General features: G+C 36.7%; 1 protein-coding gene across 4 annotated transcripts in view; it reads right to left on the reverse strand.

Moving 5' to 3' along the window:
• Positions 1 to 15,563, reverse strand: part of MED13L (mediator complex subunit 13L) — a 306,319-nt gene that overhangs the window by 266,432 nt on the left and 24,324 nt on the right. For 2 of the 4 annotated variants that reach the window (XM_035257744.3, XM_035257743.3), the window contains exon 2: positions 366 to 603. The exons of 1 other annotated variant lie outside the window; for it this stretch is intronic. In XM_035257744.3, the coding sequence (XP_035113635.3) occupies positions 366 to 603 (238 nt within the window). Of the gene's footprint in view, positions 1 to 365; positions 604 to 15,563 lie in introns of those variants that run through there. One more of the 4 variants, XM_078337397.1, reaches the window with a different exon arrangement.

Consider the following 15,563-nt stretch of genomic DNA (forward strand, 5'->3'; position numbering starts at 1 on the left):
AACCACAGTCCAAGGAAAGAACAATACTGTTCAATTCACTATCTTGTTAGTTACTCAAAATTCACTATCATTTAACAACAGTGGATCTTAGCCTGGTTTCCACCCCACCACACCCAGGAGATACAATGCTGTCATTTAATAGTAGTGGTTCACAGGATCTGATTCTCAGCATAACTGCAAAAGGACAAGAGAGTTAGAAAAAACAGGGATGGGAGGAAAAGGGGTGACAATGTTCCTTTTGAGAGAGACATACATGAAACACTTAAGATCTTTCTTTTAGACAAGTCTTAATAATCTGAGATTTACCAATGTTCAAAAAAATATGATGCAAATAATTTTTAAGAAAAAAAAAACAGAAACCTTACCCTGCAGTTCATGATGTATGACACCCACTAGGTTGGGTTCGTCTCCCCACCAGAATATCCATAACTCTTTACAATCTGGTTTGACATCACGACGCCATACACAAAGCAGGTTAGCTTGCAGACACCGGATGAAACTTAACAGAATTGGATCATCTTGGGCTGGGGCTGATATTATGGGTCCACAGTCCCCATGCCCTCCAAAATTGTACCTACGCCATTTGATTCCCGTGAGTTCAGCCTGGAAAAAGACAAAAAATTGTAATCATTTACTCTTTTTATTTACAGACCACTAAAAACAGTCTTCCGTACAGAAAATCAACTGTGCTAAAATAAATATTTACACTAAACTTCATATCATGACATTCCTCCCAATGAAGAATATATGTAAAATCTTCTTGAATTTCAAGGTGGGAGAAAAGTTATTTTCTATCAAGATTTCTAAACAGCTCCATACATTAAATACTAAAATAAAACAAGCTGATAATCATTATCTCCTGTTGAATTGTCTAAACACTTATCATAAAGTCCCTATATAGAAAACTATTTTCTATGTTATCATTCAATATTCAACTCATAAATTATATTTAGAAATCAAGTAAGATTTTTTAAATGTTGGTATAATTAAAATAATTTCTTTCAACTAATATCTTCAATTTCTTCCCATCCACAAGCTAGTTTAAAACCTTTTTTAATCAGGGAAGCAGTTCATCATGAATGCCAAAAGTCTATTCAGGTAGAAGCAACTAACAAAAATGATGCAAAGTTATCAGCAGTTTATTCACGTTTTTTAACATGTAACACACAGAAAAACTTTGTTTCTAACAACTCCCTAATGTAATGTGGTCTTTCACTTTTTACACACACTGTAAAACAAGAGAACTTTCAACCAGAAGAGCACAAATACTGTTATCTTTGTTCCATTACATACGTGTATATTTCAAGATTTCTTAAATCTTAAGTTTAAAGAGCTAAACTTCAAAGAGGTTTCAACACAAGCAAAAGCTGAATTTCTTACTTAAGTAGTTATAAACTATAGGTATATATTGAAAACTAATAGTGAAACAGATTCATAATTTAATTCTGTACCAAACGGCCCAGGAGGCCCTTGCATTGAATCCCTACTCATTCATCTCCTCCCCACAAGTCAATTATTTTTGTCAACAAGTTGTTTTCAAAGAAAACAAGTACCACTCAGTAGAAAACAGCCATATCTTCTACTAACATAACTGAAGCATATTAAAAGTGCTAAATCAATCAATCAATCACTATAATGACCACATTTAAGAAAAAGAAAATCACCTTTCATTTAATCCAAATTAAAAAGGTTTTGCTTCAGGCCAGGTGCAGTGGCTCATACGTGTAATCCCAGGACTTTGAAAGGCAGAGGTGTGCACATCACGAGATCAGGAGTTCAAGACCAGCCTGACCAACACAATGAAACTCCATCTCTACTAAAACTACAAAAATTAGCCAGCTATGGTGGCGTGTGCCTGTAGTCCCAGCTACTAAGGAGGCTGAGGCAGGAGAATCACTTGAACAAGGGAGATGGACGTTGCAATGAGCCAAGATCACAGCACTGCACCCCAACTAAAGCAACAGAGCAAGAGACTCTGTCTCCAAAAAAAAGTTTTGCTTCAAAAAAAAAATCACAAAGAAAATACGAACTAAAAATATCTAAAATCCAGTAACTTATCTTTTACACTGAGATACGCACACCTAAATTTTTAATGAGTATGTTTAGTAAAAAGCTAGCACTGACATCATTTAAGGTTTCTCTCTATGTTACTTGTTTCTTCTAAATACAAAAGCACTACATGGCCAGTGTAACAAGTGCAAAAACAATACATCATAATCATATTATAATAATTATTAGCATCTTACTGTATACGTCCTTCCTCTTTTTCTGTACATATACTTTTTAAAGTTGGAACCATACATATTGCATGATTTATCTTATTTTTTCCACTTATTATATTTTTATATATTACTAATTATTCTTCAAAAACCATTTTTAACATTTGCATAATATTCTATTCATTAGAAAAAATATAATTAGCCATCCCATAACAACTGGACAAATCTTCCATTTTATTTCCACTATTGTAATTACTACAATTGGTTAACATCCTTGAACACTGTTATCTTCCTGATTATTTCCTTTAAAGAGATTGCTTGATACTGAATTACCAAAGAATATGAATATATCAAGACTGAGTGCTACCATATTACTGTTCAATTAACAGTTTCCCCAATAAAAACAGCCACCTCCCAAACTGCATGCCTTTTAAAATATCTACCAATTCAATAAAAGGGTAAGTACTTGTATTAATAGACAGTCCTTGCTCTGCTAGGAAGAAATCAGTATGCAGTATCACATCTTTGATCAGAGGTAGCTCCTCTGGGGCCACCCTTCCTGGATTTGAATCCCAGCTCTGTACTAACTCACTAGTTAAATGAGTTAGTATACATATGAAGCACCTAAGACAGTGTCTGTGACATGGCAAAAACCATAAATGATATTCTCATTATATTAGTACTTTCTTTCACTTTCTCTGTTCATATCCTTTGTCCACTTTTCTATCTTACAAGTTCCGTTCTTTGAGACAGAGTATCACCCTATTGCCCAGGCTGGAGTGCAGCTGCGTAATCTTCGCTCACTGCAACCTCCGCCTCCTGGGTTCAAGAGATTCTCACGCCAGAGCCTCCCAAGTAGCTGGGACTATAGGCAGGCACCACCACATCCAGCTAATTTTTATATTTTTAGTAAAGACAGGGTTTCCATATTGGTCAGACTGGTTTCGAACCCCTGACGTCAAGTGAGCCACCCGCACTGGCCTCCCAAAGTGCTGGGATTACAGGCGTGAGCCACTGTGCCCGGCCGAGTACTGTTTCTTCGAACAAAAGCAATATGTATGTTTTAATCAGAAACCCTAACATCAATCTTTAAATAAACATCAAAGAAGGAAACAAAAATAAAAAGAGGTAACTGAAATCCAAAAAGGTAAGCAGAAAACTAACTTCTTTTATCACCTAAGCTAAAGAGAGTGTTCAGTGCCTAAGGACCTTGTGGAGGAGGGAAGAGAAAAGGGGGAATAAAAACCCACCAATAAATATGAATCACTAATAATGACATTAACCTTATTTAAAGGGCTAGAAATTTTTAAGAGATATCAGAACCTTAAACATCTGATGAGTCAGTCTCCACAAAAATTTATGCACAATAATTTACTCACTACAACACTTTCACCTGTAATATCCAGCAGTAGAGCAGACAAAATATTTGGCTTTGACTCAGGAACATGGTTTCCTAATCCTAGGACTTCCACCAACTTGCTATTGGTACATCTATGCTCTCATGGGCTAAAAATGCCCATTTTAAAACAATTTAGTTCCTTTACTTTAAAGTTAAAATTAAATAACATTACACTGGTCTTCATCAGAAAATGTAAGAATGAAACACTAATCAAGCCTAACAGAGATAACTAAGTATAAAATGGATGTTCAAGATTTAGCTTTAAATAATGAATTAATGTTTAAGAGAAAAGACAATGATGTTGACATAGTTTGTTCAAGACAAAAATCCCATCATGGATGTTTATTCAATTAAGAGTAAATGTCTTGGCTGGGTGGCTCATGCCAGTAATCACGGCACTTTAGGAGGCTGAGGCAGGCAGATCACAAGGTCAGAAGTTCGAGACCAGCCTGACCAATATGGTGAAACCCCATCTCTACTAAAAATACAAAAATTAGCCAGCCGTGGTGGCAGGTAGTCCCAGCTACTGAGGAGGCTGAGGAAGGAGAACTGCTTGAATCCAGGAGGTGGAGGCTGCAGTGAGCCAGAATGCACCACTGCACTCTGGTCTGAGCAACAGAGCAAGACTCCATTTCAAAAAATAAAAAGAGTAAAATGTCTTCATAAACAATGATTATATTTGTAATTAAAAAATCAAGTGCCCTTCAAGTTCTACTGTCCTCTTTTTTTTTTTTGAGGTGGAGTCTTGCTCTGTTGCCCAGGCTGGAGTGTAACGGTACAATCTCGGCTCACTACCTCCACCTCCCAGGTTCAAATCATTCTCCTGCCTCAGCCTCCCAGGTTCAAATCATTCTCCTGCCTCAGCCTCCCAAGTAGCTGGGATTACAGGTGCCCACCATCACACCTGGCTAATTTTTATATTCTTAGTAAAGATGGGGTTTCACCATGTTGGCCAAGCTGGCTCAAACTCCTGACCTCAGGTGATCCATTTGCCTTGGCATCTCAAAGTGCTGGGATTACAGGCGTGAGCTACGTCCCCCAGTCATGCTGTCTCAATTTCTAAGTAATGTTTATCTCCAAGACACAAAATTCTTTACCTGATGATTTCAAAATTTTGAAGCAAACCTTTAAAATAATTCTAGATTCACTATTATCTCCAAAACACAACTATTTCTCACTGTCAAAAAGACAACCTTAATTACATCTAAGTTTTAAACTACATGGTTTCTAAAATATAGAACCAAAAAGATGAAATTAAAATATGCAAAGAAGGAAATCCATATGTGCATTTTGTATAACCACCAACATCATTATTTACCAAGCATCTACTTAATACCAGGTACCATACTAGAGTTTTCATGTATTATTTCTAATACCACGCACCGTACTAGTGACTTCATAGACAATTTATAAGCTTCACAACAGACAGCTAAAGAAATCAGGACTCAGAAAGGTCGAATTAATTCTCCCAAGTCACACAGATAGCAAATGGCGGATCCCAAATATAACTAGATTTAAGCTGTAACTGAATTTAAAGTATAAATTCTTTTCATTCTGCCATGCTGCTTCATAGGCAATTGGTAAAAATTAGCCCTAGAGGATTATAAAATGGTACAAAGAAACTGTCATCAACTCAATTTAGCAATGACTAGAGCTCATGGCCATACTTTCTAATTTAAGAAAGTTCATGAATCTTTCTTTCGTCTTCCTGAGGTATTAAGAAAACTAGTATAAGAGTGCCCAAATACCATCCCATGTAGAGACTTTCATTACACTCAGATAATTATATGCCTTCTTTTACACGTTATCACTATAAGATGGTATCTACATAAACTAGATAATACATATACAACAAACCAATAAAATCACTATTCTGATAGCAAGAGACTGGAAGGAAATCTGCTCAGCAATGGCTGGCATAAGGTACAGAGGTGGTGAAGATTCTCAGAAAATTAAACTTAACCCATTTATGCCAAAGGTTGCCAATTTTTTTGTAAAAAATCAGACCTTGGCGATGACCTTGAGCAGCAGAATATAAATAACTCCCACAGGTTTAGCATTCCAATAATGGACACACTAGGCATAAATACGTTAAGTGGCAGATACTCCCCTGGCCTAACCAAAAAGCCACTACAGTCAGTTCGGAACACTTCTAATTAAATAGATTACAACAAAATAGGGATAAATGCACTTCCTAACTGACATAAATGTGATTCAAAGAAAATTTATATTGATTTCTAGTGCCCTATTCTTCACATACAATATGTAAGAAATTAGATCATTTATGTGCAGTGATGCATCACAACTAGATCCCTTGTGACCAATAGCATATACTTGTAATATGGCTCCTCAGAGTTAAAACTACATTCATTGGTCATGGAACAGACTAAAATCAAGAGATGTTGATTAGAATGAACTCATGGTGTAGTGTCATCGAAAGAACACTGATGGGAAATTAGATCTAGGTTCTAAGGCCTGGTTTTTTCAACCGTTTACCTATGTGACGTTAGGAAATCTACTCTACCTCAAGGTGCCTCAGATTCAGGACCTGTAATGTGATAAGGTTGACCTAGATACTATAAATGAGTTCAAGTCTCCTGGCCCAGGTTAATTACATCCCACTCATAAAGGCAACTTGTAAATGAGAAAGAACCCTTATTAGACATCAAGAACAGAAAAGCTGCCAGAAGACAGTCAACATTTGAGGAAACTATTGAAAGATTCCTCAAACTACAAGCCAATTAGTTTAACCTATCAACCCTGGGCTGGATTCTAGAAAGGTATGTAGAAAAGGCAGCTGTGATCATTTGAGGCTGAAAAGCATGCACTAGGAAATTCTAAGTCGGCCTCACCTCACTTCCTCCTAGATAGGGTTACTACACCAGTAGAGCAGGGGAAGACAGTAAACATATTAATTAAGTCACCTCTCAAGTCAGAGGAAGGAAAAAAGTCACATATAATAGAAAACTTCTGTTAAAACATCACTAATCAACTCCAGGTAAGACAGCAAAATAAACATATACATCTGCTTTTGCTCTCTCCTAAACTCCTCTAAGACATCAAGAAAAACATTTGTTTCTTTGTTTCATTTCACTTAAATTATATAATTGCAATGGCAGGTAGAACAGGAGAGGATATAACATCAAAATTTTGAAGGCTGAGAAGCAGAGGCTCAGATAAGGAGATTTGTAATACCTGAGAAAACTGAATCCTAGACATGAAGAAAGCAGAGCTATAACCCAATTGGCACAGAATCCCCTCAGCCTCAGGAATTAAATACAGGTCCTTTTGGAAGTAGGGTTGAAAGGCAGTGAGGAGATTAAATGAGGAAAACTAGTTGAAAGCCTGCTTAAAAGGCATTCAGCTGGGTCCAGTGGCTCACGCCTGTAATTCCAGCACTTTGGGAGGCCAAAGGCAGGAGGTTCACTTGAGACCAGAAGTTCTAGACCAGCCTAGGCAACATAGTGAGACCTCGACTCTATAAAAAATTAGCTAGGCATGGTACTACAGAGGCTAAAGTCCCAGCTACTCTTGAGCCTGAAAGGCTGAGGCTGCAGTGAGCTGTGATCACACCACTCTACCACACCACCCTGGACAACAGAGAGAGAGACCCTGTTTCAAAATAAAATTAAAATAAAAAGGCACCCAGATACCCAACCCTCCCTACTGCATAGAGCTTAATTACTGCCCCTTCTTCACCCCAGCAAATAAATGGAAATGTATGCTCTGGAAACAGTAAACAGAGGATACCTGCACTAGGGAACACAGGCAAACTGAAGGCAGGGAACCAGAGGGAAAACAGGGCATTAGGTGAAATATATAGAATGAAGGCCAAGGACCACCCCCACCCTACCATTGCCCTCTAAGCACCCAGAAAACTGCAACAAGTCCTTCATCCCCAGTAAAGAATTAGGAAAAGTCTTCTCTGGGAAACCTTAGCTCCAAAAAAAAGACCTCAAGATACTGAGATCAGAGGTTCCCCAGCTAAACAGCGCCCCCAGATCAGTGAAGCGCAGTTAAGCAAATGTCACTCACATGCTCAGAAATTCCAAGCAGATTCTTAGTCCACCATTCCTAAACATGTACATACAACTGAGAATTGCTAAATAATTGAGGGAAACCACTGAGGAATTACAGAAACAAAAACAAATGGAAAACCAACTAGAAGGAAAAACAGTATTGGGCAAAGAAAACTTTAAAAACACCAATAACTAATATTCTCAAGAAAATAAAATACCACAACCATTTAAAAACAACAGGATGCTATTTCAGGAGAGAATTTTTAAAAAGCTCTTGGAAATATTTAAATAATGACACCAGAGATGATAAAACTCAGTAAAATGTTTAGAAGATAAAGTTTAAGAAATCTCCCAGAAAATGAAACAAATAAACAAAAATAAAAAACAGGGAGATTAAACTAGAGGAGCAACCCGGGAAGCTGAAACCCAAATACAAGAGCTTTCAGAAAGAGAAAATACAGAAAATAAAGAGGAAATGACCAATAAAACAATTCATAACAATTTCCCAGAAAAACATAATGTGAATTTCTACACTGAAAGAGCTGAGTGCTCCAAGCAATGGATTAAGAGAGACCCCAGAAGGCATATCACTGCAAACTCTCAGCACACTGCAGACTAAGAGAAGATCCTCCAAGTTTCCATACAGTACAAAGAGGTCACATATCCAAAATCAAGATATCTAACTGCTCAACGGCAATACCACAAGCAAGAAGGCAAAGGTGCAATAACTCCAAAATGTTAAAGAATTATTTCCAAACTAAATATTAAATGGCTATGCCAGCCTAAACTATCAATATATGAGTAGAAGAAATGCATTTTTAGACATCCCAAAAAAAGGCACCTTTTCTCAGGAAGCTGCTGGGTGTGTACTTACCAAGAGGGAATAAACCAAGAAAGAAGTCACAAGATTCAGGAAACAGACCTTACCCGAGAGGAAATAAAATAAATCCCTAAAATCATAGTGAATGATGACTCCAAGTTGCCAACTATACACCAGTGCAAAGGGCCAATCCAGATTATGACAGGTCAGCAAAGACTTCTTCAGGGAGGTGTAACTAATAAAACACCTGATACATCTGAGAGTCTTAAAGGAGTTTCAGAAAACAGGCAAAAACTTTGGGATCAGTTAAATTATAGAAAAGTAAGCAGGTTGGGTGGCTAACGTAATACCAGCACTTCAGGAGGCCAAGGCAGAAGGATGACTTGGCCTAGGAGTTTGAGACAAGCCTGGGCAACACAGCAAGCAAGACCTTGTCTCCACATAGAGACTGACAGACAAGCTGAAGCGTTGTGCCACACATATGTAGTCCCAGCTATTCAGAAGGCTCAAGCAGAAGGATCATCTGAGCTAAGGAATTAAGAGGTGGTGGTGCCAGGGTATGGGAGGAAGGAGGGAAGAAGGGAGGGGGGAAGGACAGAGGGAAGGAGTTAGCAGGAAAAAATTTGTGGAAGATAATTACCATCTTCAAGTTTACACATAAAAGGAAAAGTAATCAGAGTTTATTAGCTAGTCAGCCGTATGTTAACATAATCGAATGAGAATGTTAACACACTGAATATTGAGCTAACCAAAATTACTATATAATTTTTTTTTTTGTAAAATGGAGGTATAGAAAAGGGGCATTTGCTTTGTAGGAGGCAGAAAGAATGAGTTAAATCCTCCTCCTCAATTGCGGAAGATCTAGAATTGAAAAATCTAAAAGTAACTATGAGCTTAGCACTTAGAAACACTTAAGTAAGAACGAAGATAATCAACAAAAGAGGGTGAATGTTTGCTTTAAAGAAGGTAAAATAGGAGCAGGAGCAGAATACTGTTCTTATAACTCTTATAGAACTGATTCTGTTTTTTGTTTTTTTGTTTTTTTGTTTTTTTTTTTGAGACGGAGTATTGCTTTGTTGCCCAGGTTGGAATGCAGTGGCATGATCTTGGCTCACTGCAACATTCGCCTCCCACGTTCAAGCAATTCTCTGCCTCAGCCTCCCAAGAAGCTGGGATTACAGTCGCCCACCCCGATACCTGGCTAATTTTTTTTTTATTTTTAGTAGAGACAGGGTTTCGCCATCTTGGTCAGGCCGATCTTGAACTCCTGCCCTCATGATCCACCCGACTCAGCCTCCCAAAGTTCTGGGATTACAGGCATGAGTCACTGCACCCAGCCAGAACTGATTCTTTAATTGAATTGTTTAAGAGTATAACTCTGCTTTTTAAAAAAGGAAATTTCAAAATGGGGTAATAGAATGTAAAGCTACTACTAATACTGACAACTCACTCACTCATACCACTTTACAGACTTTTTCTAGACAAATTCCTAAACTAAAGAACAATTTAATATTCCATAAATTGTGCTGCAAAAGCCAAAAGGTTATTTACCATGTGTTAAAATAATGTGTTGTTGTTGACTCTTTCTTTTCTCCAGTTTAGACTTTTAAAACCCAGCTGGACAGAGACATCTTTCCAGCTACATGCTCCATCCCATCTGGCTCTGCTGAAATTCTTCCTAGCCACAGCTATGCTGCTGGGCCAGGGATTCCCTGTGCAGAGCGGCTGTTGACAAGACACTGGGCCTCCCATCAGACTAGTTATTTCTATGTTGCAAGAAATACAATGTGGTATTCCTCCGTATAATGAGGTCATATATAAAAGATGCTTCCTTACACACACACACACATATGTGCGGATTCATAACTGTTTTCCTCAAGTGTAATTTTCTTTTCACTGCTCAATTTACCAATATTAACTAAAAAGTATAAAAGAGTAAAAAAAAAGTTGGTTTATAGCAGAAGTATCAGTGCAAAGGCTCAGAGGTTTTATTTGACAGTAAGTTTACTACAATTAAACAATGTGAAGTAGCTATTTAAAAAGTAACTGCCATCTTAAGCTACATTAATAAAGGTAGAAAATCTTCATCCTCACGAGGGCAGGAGATCAAGACCATCCTGGCCAACATGATGAAACCCTGTCTCTACCAAAACTACAAAAAAAAAAAAAAAAACAGTTGGGCATGGTAGTGCACACCTGTAGTCCCAGCTACTCAGGGGCTGAGGCAGGAGAACTGCTTGAACCCAGGAGGCGGAGACTGCACCACTGCATTACAGCCTGGGCAACAGTGCAAGGCTCTTGTCTCAAAAAACAAACAAACAAAAAAGAAAATTTTGATCCTATTCCACAGATATAAATAATCAGTCACTATTCAGTACTGCTTTCAGCTCCTAGCTCTATACTTTAAGAAAAATCTAGGTAAAATGCAACAAATGAACAGATGAAAGACTAGGTTGGTGATTAAATCTAAACATATCATATGGCTAGAGGCTACGTAGCCTCACATTCAGTCATTTCAAGCAAATTAAGACACAAGAATAGAATAAAGCTGTATGATAAAAATAACACAGCTGAATGAACTTAATATGTAGTTAAAATGATTCTTAGGTTAGTCTTCTATTATATGGAAGACTGATATGTAGAAGATTAATTACATTTGCTCAGCATAGCCTCAAGTGTTAGCAAAAGAACCAAATGGAAAAACTGATGATTAAACCAACAACGAGAGCTCCCTCAAGAAATAAATCCCTGACTGAGACCTAATCATAGATATGGGAGGTCAAGGAGAAGCTGGTCAATACTAGATGAGGACACTATAGGGTAGCTTCAAATACCAAAGGGTAACTGAACAATGTGATTTTTAGGGTTCCTTTCACACCTGAAGTAAGAGTCTCAAGGATTCCATCCAACAAGCTTTCCTAATTCCAGTATCATTTGTATTTCAGTCAAATGAAATACAAATACTTTGCTAGTAACTCAGCTAGCAAACTGTGGTCTGGGAGCTAACCACCTGTTTTTTGTAAATAAAGTTTTATCAGTATTCAACTATCCCATTTATTTGCATATCGTATGTGGCTGCCTTCATGCTACAACCAGAGTTGCAAGTGGCACTACATGGCCCAGTGCCTGAAATAATTACTTTGGTCCTACAAGAAAAAGTCTGCTGATTTCCTGAGACAGGATAACCTACACAGATGAATGTGACATTTGAAATATAAATAAGAAGCACCGAATTGTCCTCCCACTACAAACAACCAGAAAACTGTACAGAATATACAAAATTACTGTTTTCAGACACTAGACAACAGGCAATACAGAACTAGAATTCCTGTGAGAAGGTATACAAATGAGATGCGCCCTACAAAAGTCAAGGCAGCTGGAATTTGTGGAGGCATATCAACAGAAAGAAGATTATGCAGGAAAAAGCTCCAAAGATTGATAGAGGTTCTTCTGAAACTGTTCCTAAGTACTAAGCTGCACAGTTAAACAGTAAAATTCAAAAAGGTCACGCAGAGAACTACTTGGAGCTATCATTCCAAGAGTTCCCCTAAAGCTGGGAGGCAGTCAAGTTCTGAACAGCCAGAGAAAAAAGCACTGTTAAACACCTTGGGCACTGAATAGAGACCATAAAATGACCATACCTCTTAAGGAGGAAACCAGTGCTAGCATAAAGGCTACTCTAACCCATGCTAATAATCAAGCCTCAGAAAAAAAGTAATACTAATAATAATAGGCTGATCTTATTAACTGCCAATAACTTAACTACCAGCCAATGCAAAATTCAACTCTTTAAAGGAAGGAAATAAAATCCAGACTTCTCAACAACATTCACAATATCCAGCAACCAATAAAAACTACCAGACATCCAAGAAGTAAAAAAATGGGACTCATGACGAGAAGAAAAGTCACTGAACAGAAACAGACCCAGAAATGAAAGTAATGATGAAATTGACAAGCCAATTAAAACAGCTATTATAAATATGGTCAAGAATTTAAAGAAAAACACAAACATAGGACAGAAATGGTGGATTTTTTTAACTGAGTAAAATTTCTAGAGTTCAAATATGCAAAATATAAAATGAAAAATTCACTGTGAGCTTAACAGCAGATTAAGCACTGCCCAGAAAAAAGGGGTGGGGGGATCAGGGCTTTAAAACATACTGTATTAATCATCCGAGCTGAAAAACAAATAATTTGTAAAACAAAAGATAATAAGCCAAAGTGACTTCTGCAGTCAGCATAATATCAAGCAACAGAACATACACGCCATTAGTGTCTCAGAATGTGGGAGAGAAGGGGGACAAAAATCATTTCCGAATAAGGACCACACTGTGTCCAAATTTCATGAAATCAATAAACCTATGATCTAAAGAGTTCAGTGGTGGCATGTGCCTGTAGTCCCAGCTACTCAGGAGGCTAAGGCAGAAGAATCACTTGAATCCAGGAGGCAGAGGTTGCAGTGAGCTGAGATTGCACCACTGCACTACAGCGTGGGTGACAGAGCAAGACTCCAGATCAAAAAAAAAAAAAAAACCTCTCACCAAAATACATCAAAATAAAATTTGTAAAAGCCAGTGCTAAAAAGGAAAATCTTAAAAGTGGGCAGAGAAAAAAAGATACATTACACAAGAAAAAAACAAGATATTAACTACAGACTTCTCATCTGAAATATGCAGGCCAAAAACAATGGAAAAATATGCTAACATAACAAAATAATACCCAAATCTAGAATTTTAGATCAAAGACAAATATCCTTCAAAAATTAAGGTAAAATACAGTAATATTTAGATGAACAGAAGCCAACAGACCTGCACTAAAATAAATGTAACCAGAATAATTTTTTTTAATTCTTCAGATGCAAGGAAAATGACAGAAGATGGAAACCTAATCTACACAAAAGAAGAACTAGTACCAGGAATAGGTAATATATAAATAAATATAAAATATTTGTTTTCTCATCTTTCAATTTCTTTAAAGGCTTATTAACTGTTTATAGCAAAAAATAAAAAATGCTTTGTGGACTACAGGTCAGATATAGAAAGAAAAAAAAAATACAACAACAGTAGCACAAAGGCCAGAAGGAGAAAATAGGAGGTTTTTACATTATAAAGAAATTTAATATTATTTGAGCTGTGGTTAAGTTAAAGATGCACAATATAAACCCTCGATCAATCCCTAAAAAGTAAAACAAAGATGCATATGTAATAAGCCAATTGAATAAAATGATAAATGGAGCCATAAAAAATACTCAAAATAATCCAAAGTAGGTTTAAAAAAAAAAAGGCAGAGGATGAAAGGAACTAAGAACAGCGGGAGATCAACAGGGAGGAAAAAACAAAACAAAACAAAAACAAGATAGTGTACTTAAACCCAAGGGCATCAAAATAATTATATTAAATAAAATTATTGGGCTAGGTGCAGTGGCTCATGCCTGTAATCCCAGCACTTTGGGAGGCCAAGGTAGGTGGATCACAAGATCGAGAGATTAAGACCATCCTGGCCAACATGGTGAAACCCCGTGTCTACTAAAAATACGAAAAATTAGCCAGGCATGGTGGCATGTGCCTATAGTCCCAGCTACTCAGGAGGCTGAGGCAGGAGATCGCTTGAAACCAAGAGGCAGAGGTTGCAGTGAGCCAAGATTGAGCCACTGTACTCCAGAATGGCAACAGAGAGAGACTGTCTCAAAAAAAAAAACAAAAAAATAAAAAACAAACAAAATTCTCTAAGTATTATAATTAGAAGGCAGAGATTCTCATCATGGATCTTTTTTTTTTTTTTTTTAAGGTAAAGCCCAAGTTACCTACGAAAAATGCACCTTACATATAAAGACATATTTGGGTCCAAAATAAAATGATAGAAAAAAGATACTGTGCAAATTATGAGAGAGCTGAAGTGGCAACATTAGTATCAAAGTTAATACCAAGAGAAGTACTATTACTAGGAATAATGAAAAAAAATTTGATAAATTTTTTTATCAAAATTAATGATAAAAATGTGAATTCTTCAAGAAAACATAAAGAATCTCAAATGTCTAGGCACCTAATAATAGAGCTTCAAAATAAAAAAAGGAAAAAAATCTGAAAAGGAAAAACAGAAATCAAAAATTATAATTGGAGATTTCAATAGGCCTCCTCTCAGCAATAGAACAAGTAGATGTAAAATTAATAAGGATATAGAAAACATGAACACTACCGGCCAACATAACCAAATTGACATTTATAAAACATTTTATCAATAGCAGCAAAATACTTTTTTTCAAATGCACATGAACATTCACCAAGAAAAACCATATGCTAGTCCATAAAACTGTGTTCAAGGAGAAATCTGTAGCTCTAAATATTTATATTAGAAAGACATAAAATCCACCACGAGCAACATGACAAAACTCTGTCTCCACTAAAAAAAACACCCAAAAAAAATCAGCCAGGTGTGGTGACACATGCCTGTAGTTCCAGCTACTCAAGTGGCTGAGGTGAGAGGATCACTTGAGCATGGACATTGAGGTTGCTCCACTGCACACAGGCCTGGGTGACAGAGTGACACTCTGTCTCAAAAAATAATAATAATAGAATGGCATAAAATCAGTGGTCTAAGCCTTTACCCTCAGAAGCTATAAAAGGAAGAATAAATTAAACCAAAAGGAAATAGAAGGAAACGATGTAGAAAAGAGAAGAAATATTAATAGATAAGATATAAAACAAATTTGGCAATACAGAAAAAAAATCAAAACAAAAAGCTGGTTCTTTGAAAAAAATCAGTAAAATTAATAAATTCTCATTAAACTAATCAAGAGGGAAAGAATAGACACACTACCAATATCAGGAACAAAAGGGAGGCACTACCACACATTCTAAAAACACTAAAATAGACAGGGGAAGTATTACAGACAACTTTTGTGCCAATAAATAAACCTTAGGTTAAATGAACAAAATTCCCTGTAAGAATTACCAAATTAACAAAGAAACAGAAAATCTGAACAACTCTGTATCTATTAAAGACATGAAACTCATGGTTTCAAACCTATCCACAAGAAAATCTCCAAGGCAATATAACTTCCCTGGTGAATTCTATTAAACATGTAAGGAAAAAAATATCACTAGTCC

The sequence above is a fragment of the Callithrix jacchus genome, chromosome 9 (genome assembly GCF_049354715.1).
Source record: "Callithrix jacchus isolate 240 chromosome 9, calJac240_pri, whole genome shotgun sequence".
In the NCBI taxonomy this organism is placed as follows: Eukaryota; Metazoa; Chordata; class Mammalia; order Primates; family Cebidae; genus Callithrix; species Callithrix jacchus.